This window comes from Pteronotus mesoamericanus, unplaced genomic scaffold (assembly GCF_021234165.1).
Source record: "Pteronotus mesoamericanus isolate MK-2021 breed Mesoamerican mustached bat unplaced genomic scaffold, CSHL_Meso_final contig_24, whole genome shotgun sequence".
Taxonomy (NCBI): Eukaryota; Metazoa; Chordata; class Mammalia; order Chiroptera; family Mormoopidae; genus Pteronotus; species Pteronotus mesoamericanus.
This window is the reverse complement of record NW_026555100.1, coordinates 28269274-28278760: the sequence shown is the minus strand read 5'-3', so window position 1 is coordinate 28278760 and position 9487 is coordinate 28269274. Positions and strand designations below refer to the sequence as shown.

At 36.4% G+C, this 9487-nt stretch overlaps 1 protein-coding gene across 1 annotated transcript in view; it reads right to left on the bottom strand.

The window, feature by feature from the left end:
- Positions 1–422: 422 nt before the first annotated feature.
- The window catches only part of MARCHF5 (membrane associated ring-CH-type finger 5), a 51855-nt gene continuing 42790 nt past the window's right edge, over positions 423–9487 (bottom strand). Inside the window, exons 4-6 of the mRNA XM_054572858.1 lie at positions 3982–4165; positions 3687–3853; positions 423–3228 (exon numbers count right to left, since the gene is read on the bottom strand). Of these exons, the coding sequence (XP_054428833.1) occupies positions 3112–3228; positions 3687–3853; positions 3982–4165 (468 nt within the window). The 3' untranslated portion in view covers positions 423–3111. The remainder of the gene's footprint in view (positions 3229–3686; positions 3854–3981; positions 4166–9487) is intronic.

The window sequence follows — 9487 nt, the reverse complement described above, 5'->3', positions numbered from 1 at the left end:
GAAGGGCCTTTATTTGATGTCCTCATTCTAGATGTTTCTAACTTTCTAGAATGAAAATTAAGTTCTTAGTATCTCAGAGGAAACAATTTTTTGTTTTAAAAATGTGTTTCCAATTCACTTGAATAATATTTTAAGATACTCCACGGAATGAGACCACTCAGATTTTGTCTAGTTGCTTGTCTAACTGTAGTCCAAGTGGTTCTGAGGGGAGGTGAAATGGGATACACTAAAAACAAAATGAGCAAAAATCAGACTTAAAATTTAAGCTAGACTAATTACAAAATTAAGACAAATTCTAGAATTTAAAAAAAAATTCATTATTTTTACTTAAAAAATCTGTCTAGATAGCTATGATTAAAAAAGAATTATGTAGGTACAGAATTAATAAATTATGTTTTGGCAGTTGTTCAACAGACAAAGTACACCTAGAGAACATAAAAATTCTTTATTTAACCTAATCCATCCAATATTGAGATAGTCTGCTATATTAAAAACAAGACGTTTAAAAATTACAGCACAGTTAGCAAGGTAGTGACTAATTAAGTCACCAAGTTTAATTTTATATCCATATGATTTGATATTGATGTAAAGATGAACAATATTTTCAGCCACTTTGGAGATAAGTTAACTTCTGCAACGGGAATTCTAGTTGTCATTGAATTTCATAAAAGAGGTTTAAAACATTAGTTTATAGAAATAACAATGTGAAAATAAACTGAAAAACACAAAATACACCCACCCATTCCCAAAGTCTACAGCAACTCTTTAATCTGTCCCTAGTGCCTTTATTTTACTCCTTCATTCCCTTTTCCTGGAGTGCAAACAGACTATTTAGCAATCAAACAACTACTCTGTAGGGGCTATTTTGAGCCCAAAGTGCCTCTGTTCCTTTATTTCAGAGATGAAGAAAACTAGTTGGGAGGAAATTAAGACACTTGGGCAAGGTCAAGTTATTAAAAGCAGGATAAGCATTTGAAGCCAGGTCCACCCAGCTCATGCCCTTTTGTTGCTCTGTGGTGGCGCAGGCCACCTTTCTGTAGAGACTGGGACGCGGTGCTTCGCGAGCTAACAAGGCTCTTTAGAGTTAAATGTTCAACTCCAAGGATGGAGGTCACTCTTGGTCCCCAGGCACTTGCAACTCCTTCCCCGCAGCCCTAGAAACCACGCACCCCTGACCCCAAAGGGTCAGAGTTGTTTCTCAGGCCCTCACAAGCCCTGATGCCAATAAATCCAAGCAGCTATTCCCACATCTTGGGCATTAATGTAGTAAATGGGGAACTGTGTGCTTATATACCTTTAGTAAAGGCTGCCTAAAAGCTGTTCTATATAACAAAATTATGCAGGACATATCTAGTGTCTTTTCATGTTAAAAATGAAAGAAAAGCCAATATATTTTATAATTACAACTATATAATCTAAGTTATTTTTAAATATAGTCATAGATTTTTATTTCCCCTTTAGAACTGTTGCAGTGTTCTTAATAAGGCCCACTGTCAGTCAAATAGTCCCTTCCTCCCCAAATAATTACAACTTTGAATGTTCAAGAGCCATTCACATCAACTTCATGTTATAACTCAAAATTAAAACATTCATGCTTTAAAAAGATACCAGTCTTCAATTACTGAAGTTAACATACATTATTGCAATCTAACATAGCTCAATCTATGTTTGCTACTCTCCTAAACAGAAGTGTCCACTTATCAGTAAGGGGAAATGTTTATTATTCTCATGCATTAGATACTGTAAACAAGAAAATAAGGTTTATGGAACTTTTAAAAATTTAGTTTTAATTAATGAAAATAACTGCAAGACCACTCAGATTGCTGAGCAACATTAAAAGGCTCACTATTGAAAATGGCTTAAAATACCTAATTGCTTTTGAAAAACAAACCTAAAACTAGTTAAACAGTGATTATTAAGGTACTACCCTCATCAATATGACAAGCAATTGAAATCTAAAAATGTTAGTATTGGGGTTTTTAATAATAAACTGACTTAAGCCAAAAGCAACGACCTCAATATTTACTCAGGGCTTATTTTCATAATTACCTCCTCACTGACTGGAATAAAAACAAAGAGCTCAAGGCCTCACTCACCACTGTTGGTTTTCTCTGTTGAAACTAGACTGTAAGCTACATGAAACCAGGAACCTAATTTGTCTTGTTCACCAACGTATCCCATAGCACTTTTCACAGTGCCTGGGCAAAGAGGTGATCAGCAAATACCTGAATAACTGAATCAATGAAAGAGAAGAGTAAAATAACTTTATTTATTTTTTTGCAAACCATTCTCTGTGCTCAAACTACTATAATCTGGCAGCTCTAATTTCCAGAAATATGGATTTAAAATCTTACTCCAGGGATCGAAGGCCCTGACGTCTCCCTCTCACATACACTCACACTCACACACACAGTAATTAAGACTGCAGGAGTCAAAATTACATTATGAACTATGAGATGTCAACATTATATAAATAAATTTTAATAGTGAAAAAGTGATTTGGAAGCCCTGTGAATTTTTACCCTACACATTTTGGAGGACATCACATGGGTTAAGAAAAACAACAAAATTGCATTCGTTCAGATAATCATTTGAATGTTTACATACATTTTTGGTTTGCTATTTATAACTAATTTAATTTACATTTCCTCATATTACATGTACTCTTGTTTAACATGTAATCAAATTATGCCAGTGAGAAAAATCCTCATAGTACCTTCATTGAGTTGCCAATTCTAAGAAAACACTGAACATGAATGAACATGTACAAAAAAGGCATGTGCATTTTTCAGTATTTGCACAGACTGAGTTTTACATTTCTGTCTGAAGAAAATATGAACAAAGCCCATATTTACCATGCTAAGGTAATGGTTCAGATGACTGCCATAAAAGAAGTACATACAGAGTAATGAGATCGAATCACATCCTTAGGTTCTGTGATTATGAGAGGATTTCCCCGGCCCTAAGTGCTCTCTCTTTATTATATTTCTTAAAAATACGATAGCAGCAGCTTATCACAAGTCTCCACTACTGTGCATTAGTGATGGAATCAAAACAACACATTAGACTCATAAGGATGAGAGGACTGCAGAATAACTAGACGTCACAGTTTTACACTTCTTCTTGCTCTGGATAATTTAGAATTTTGCGGTGTGCCTGACGTAAATATTGCTGCTGTTTGAAGTAAACTTTGAATGCTCCTTTTATGGCAACAAAAGCAATTCCACCCTGGGGGGAAAAAAAAGTAAATTAGCTTTTGAAATGCAGATTTAGAGAAACATAATAAAAATAAGTTTACAGGGGTAGATACCATTACTATCTTCATTCTACAGACATGGAGAAGAAATTTAAGTTTCTCAGCAAGGCAATGAACCAGGTAGTCAGACCCTAGAGCAGAAGCTTTTCACCATAATCTGGCTGGCAAAAGGGATGGGTATGAGGATTCATGAATATGCCAGGAGACGAATCCCCCACAGCACAGTTCTGGAAGGCCAGAACTACTGCAGTGGATCCTTTCCTTTTTTCTGCTATTGGATGACAGTGAGGATAAAATAAGGCTTAGAGACACAGGAGCCACTGAATATTCATATAGTCCATTGTGGGTTTTTTTTTTTTAAGACAACTATATATATTTCATTCTCTTTTGTACAGTCACTTGAAAAAAAGTAATATGAAAGCCATCTTACCAAGATTGTCCTTTGTAAATTAGAATTAACACTACTAAACATCAGTTTACCAACTATTGTCGCAATAGTAGGAAAGACAAGGGCTCCACACAAAATTCGGGTGGCAGAGACGTGATCTGCTAAAGGATTAGCCTCAGCTGGAATTCGAGGAACAGGACAACCAATCCCTAGAGAGGGAAAAAAGAGCAGGGCATTAGTGCTAATAAACTGGGACAGCTAAAATATCTTTGTATGCAAGGATTCTTCCACAAGATTAATTTGGCATGCTTGTTAAAACCACAATTCAGGGCCTTACCTGGAAATATACTGTTCAAAATCTGTAGTTTATTTGAGTATTTACGCCATAGTCTAAGCACATAATCCTCCCAGCGAATCATTTTGCCTAATATCAGCATGACAGGAATTGTAGGAAGTCCAATTAAAAGGAATAAAGGATCAGCTCTCTCCATAACATCCAAACCTTCTTTATGGCCTACAACCTGTGAAACAGATAACATTTGCTAGAATCATTTCCTTATCTAATAAAGGAATGTTGCATGCTTGAACTCAATTCATTTTAGAGGAAATGCTAAATGTCAAAAGAATACAGATATAAAAAGTTAAGAAAAATAAGCTGAAAAGTAATCAGTCCTGATTTATTTATAAGAAGTGTCTCTCAGTCAAGAGGGGAAATACCAATTTCATATTGCACTGGAACAAAAGCTTTAAAAATGGTTGACTCACACTGATTACATTAAAAAATATATTTATTTATTTTTAGACAGAAGGGAAGGAGAGAGGGAGAGAAACACCGATTGGGTGCCTCTTGCACACACCCCAACCAGGGACTGAGCTTGCAACTCAGGCATGTGCCCTGACTGGGAATTGAACACCAGAGACCTTTTGTTTTTCTGGATGATGCTCAACCAACTGAGCCGTGCCTGTCAGGGCTGATTACAATTGAATAGAAGGAGGGGACTTCTGTTTCTTGCTTCTGTTTCTCTAAATTGATCTGGTTTGCCTGGACTATTTTAGATCCAATTTGTCTTCTAGCAGAGCATGTTTTCCTGTTCTTCCTACTAGCAGGTAAGCATAGGCAGCCAAGTGGCAGGACCTGCCTTCAGGACATGGTCTCTCTTTCTCCTCACTCAGTGGTGTCTGGGGTAAGAGTGAGATCCTTCTGGTTGACTAAATGCCTGCTCTACATACCTAACTCTCCCAAAATGCAATTCCAAGGCCTAGATTGGGAGACTGCTATATGGAGTTTTGGCTACAGGTCCCAGTCATTTTTTCCAATCCAGGAACCCTCCAATGCCCTAGGGTAATGAAGCTAAAACAATCCTTCCCCTCTCATCTGGGTCTTAGGGCTATTTCTCAATTGGTTTAGATCCCAGAGGGCAAGAATTGCATGACTAATTTGTATTTGTCAATTTCCATACTTTTCACTTGATCAATCTTACTTAGCCTTATACTTCTCTAAACAGCATCATTTTGTTGGTGAGCCTCTTATTTTTAACTAGACAATTTCAAAGAGAATTCTTTCAAAGGCCTCAAATGATCTCCCTTTAGCCAAAGTTTCAATTACTCACAAATTAAAGATAATTTCTCTGAGGGATTACTACTGGCAGTTAAGATAGGGGAAGGAGACTACTTCAGAGTCTTGAGCTTTTAGCCCACTCAGGTATCACACAGTGAGTCAACAGCTTGAGAGCAGGACTCTACTGTAAAGGACTCTATATAGCTTTATTGATCACATTTGAGGACGAAGCCAGGAAAAAAACATTAGAAAGGACCTGTCTATGTATTTTGTTGGAAGGATGGCAAAAGAAGGAAGGGCAGGCAAGGAGGGCAAGAAAAGAAGGTAGGGAAGACTAGAAGATCCAAGGGATAATATATACTCAGAAAACAAGCTCATAGATATTTTTCAAAACCAAGATGCCCTTTATGCCAGCTATTATAGCATAATTTTTAGAAAGATTTTGTTTATTTATTTTTAGAGAGGAGAAGGGAGGAAGAGAGGGAGAGAAACATCAATGTGTGGTTGCATCTCGCGCGCCCCCTATTAGGGACCTGGCCCGCAACCCAGGCATGTGCCCTCCACTGGGAATTGAGTCAGTGACCCTTTGGTTCACAGGCCAGCACTCAATCCACTGAGCCACACCAGCCAGGGCTACAGCATAACTTTTTAGGTGGAATATAAGGAGGTATGAAATAAGGTCAAGCTGAGAATGATCAGGGCAAACTGAAATTCTAGAAAACAGACTTGATCCAGGTAGAACTATCTTATAAAAGTATGTGGAGAAGACAAAAATGGGTGATTTTAAGATTTCAGTCAGGGACATAGCCCAAACCTGCACTTGGTTTAATTTATCGAACCAAGATGTGACATTAAAGGGCTGGAGGCTAGTCTCTTCCAAATGGTCATAAACCATGGCATCAGTACCTGATATTCTTCAGTACCTTCAGGTAGAAACTTAACAACTTCACACAGTGCCATGTGAAGAGTGGCCATTTTGAGTTGCCCTTAAGTGAAATAGTCTGGCTCACAATATTTCATAAACCCTAATCCCATTGTTTTTAAGACTTGGTGGCAAAAGTAGACTCTCTATCTATAATGCTTTTCTAGGATATTCCATTTTTTATATCCCTTTATTATCTCTCAAAATGTTAGCAAACAAACTTGAAAATTCCTTTGCTGGGTTATTCTGTTTAGAATTTAGGGTTTAGAAATACAAAGCAGAGTGAATATTCAGGTATGGAATACAGTAAGGGAAAGTTTACTTCTCATGGACAGCAGTTAAAACCTCACAACCAGGTGTCTAAGAATGAGGAAACGAAAAAGAAAACAGGGCAAACAGTGAGCAAAGGCCCATCATCCCACTTGTTACTGCCAAAGCGGAGACAGATGCTTTGTGCTCAAGCTCACCATGCATGCTTAGTTGCATCCATTCCTTCATTCAGCTGAATTCTGATTATGCACCAGACACAGGCCTTAGTGCTGAGGATTAAATGGTGAGTTAAATGGATATGTGCTGGAGGTGTGAGAGAAACAAGTGGGCAAATACAAATACTGTCAAGAAAATAGGATAGTAAGGCCTATATTACACTACCTGCTACTGTCAGAATCAAGGGCAGTAAATGGAAGGTGAATGAAGCAATGAGGCTCATTTAACTTTGGTCAACACAAAAACAGTGAACTCTGTCTGATCATGTACATTCTGGTTTTATGCTGCAAGATTTAAAAGTAGATTTTTTTTGAAACAGACTCATAGATACAGGACAACTGATGATTGCTAAAGGGGAGAATTGAATAAAAAGGCTAAAGAATTATGAAGTACAAATTGGTAGTTACAGATTTTACACGGGGATGTAAAGTATGGCATACGGAATACAGTCAATACTACTAGTCTTATACTTAGTTATGTATGGTGCCAGGTGAGTACCGGAAATGTCAGGGGGAACACTCTTTAAAGTGTGTGACTGTCTAACCACTATGCTGTACATCTGAAACTAATAAAATAGCACCAAATGTAAACTGTTAATTGAAAAATAAAATTAAAAAAATAGAAACATTGTTTTTAAGACTTCAATTTTGGAGTGAGATTCAGGAACTAAGAGGTTCCTCAGGAACTTTTTCTAAGAGTTTATTATCCATGTATAAAATAAAGGCCTATGGAATTGTAGATTTGGAGAAGTTTATTTTTGTGCTTCAGAGCTAAAAGTTAGATCTTCATATCCAGCTAAGCCTACCAGTAAGTTCACCAATACTGAAAGGCTAAGAGTTTTAATTAAGGCCTGATTTTTTAAAGCACTGCCTGTTAGAACCCTACCTTTAAGTGGGAGGATGGAACAGTGATGAACTAATAGGTTTTCTTTTAGTTAGAATTTAGGATAACTAAGTATAGTGTAATTAAGAATGGACAATGCTTATGGGGATCGTCTTTATACTAGATGCAAAAGTGGAACTAAGTTGGGTATTAAGGTTCCATTGTTCCAGGATAAAATGTTCTAGTTGCCTCTGGGACTAGGTTTCACTTAAGGAGTTCAAGATTAGGATAGGAGTCTTAATGTTTCTTCCTTGCTGTGTGGTAATGGACATGTAAACTCTTTGAGCCTGTAAACTAGGAATAATTGATAGTATCTACGCCACAAGATTGTTGCAAAGATTAAATGCATCAGTGCTGGAAAGGTCATCAGCCCAGTATTGTGAGAAAAAGAGTGAACTATCATGTTGTCTGTTCGATAAAAATATAAGTGGAAGTTCCTATTTAAGTTCCTCAAAATTAACAGAGATTGAACCTAAGACTGGTTCATTAAAAAAAGGGAATAAATGGGAAAAGAATAGTTGTCTGATTCCTTAATCTGATTTAGAATAGATAGAGAACAAAAGAAAAAAAAAAAAAACAACGAAACACTAAAGTGTTAAAAAGAAAACACTAAATACTTCTAATGGTGTAGTAGCGCACATTCCCTAACAAATATCTCAGGTAAGGAAAAGTTTTCCTAATACTCTTAAATCACACACAGTGCTACCCACTGTCCATAGCTAATCTCTCATTTCTGAGCTAAAAACAAAAAAAATCTTTTCAAATGAGACAATACATGCAAAGGTTATTTCTAAATGGTAACACCTAATATATATGTATTATCATAATTTTAGGTCTTTTTCTTTACCATCACCGTTAGCCATTATGATGTTCATTTTTGCCTCTTTGCTTGTATTATTTCTTCCTTCTTCCAATCCAAATTATTTCCGTCAAGGGTTGGCATAAGCACTTTTTATAATGTCAGGTGATTTTTCACTTTTACTGAATTAAAATACTGCTCATGGAGTCTTTTACACTCTCTTCATATTTGCTTATATAACTTTATAACTGTTCTCCAGTTCTTGTATGTGCACCTTGTCTTAGACTACATTCCTTGAGGCTGTGGATCAGAGCTTTCAATTTGTTTTATATTTTATGCAGACCTCAGCTCAGTGTTAACTTTTTGACTGAATCATACCAATATTGCTCAAAATGCCAAGATGCAACTGGTAGCCCTTTTTAGAGGATATTAACTATATTCCTAATTAGATCCTAGGTTGTTGAAGTGTTCCATTAATTATAAAAATTCTTTTAAGACTGAGTTAGTCTAAAGTCTTTTCAGGAAGAGCAATTTCTTATAGTCAAGGTTTTAAGAGAAATCACTCAGTCTCAGAGGGCCTTAAGTTTACTCATCTGCAACAAATATATACCTGTAAAGTACTTGTACATTAAACAATGTATAGTGTGCTCTAAGTTTTCATGTCTTTGCCAGTCCTAGTGAGTAGTCCTGAACAGAATTCTTTGACCTAATGATGTACTGATACTTATTATTGGAGGGAAACAAATTATTACAGAGAATATAATCAACCAAACAAACCAGTTACACCTGATGGAAGTGATTATATAAAAAGGTCAATATCTATGAAGGCCTGTTAAGTGTTGGTCTCTATGTATATGCTATACAGGAAAGTATAGGTATAAATAAGATAGTTTCTACTCTCAAGCAAATTTACTATTTGTGATTCATTCCAGTGACTATATGCAGATTTTTGGGGTGTCATCAACATGTTATGAAGAAGCCTTGCAATACTGTCTCACCGTAACTATTAATGGAGCAACCAGAAAGGCTGCTTACTATGGACCCTGGCATAGACAGGTTATGTGAAATTTTTGGAATATTTTTTTCTTTTTAAAGATTTTATTTATTTTTAGAGAGAAGGGAAGGGAAGGAGAAAGAGGGAGAGAAACATCAATGTGTGCTTCTTGCCTCTCATGTGCCTCCTACTGGGGACTGGC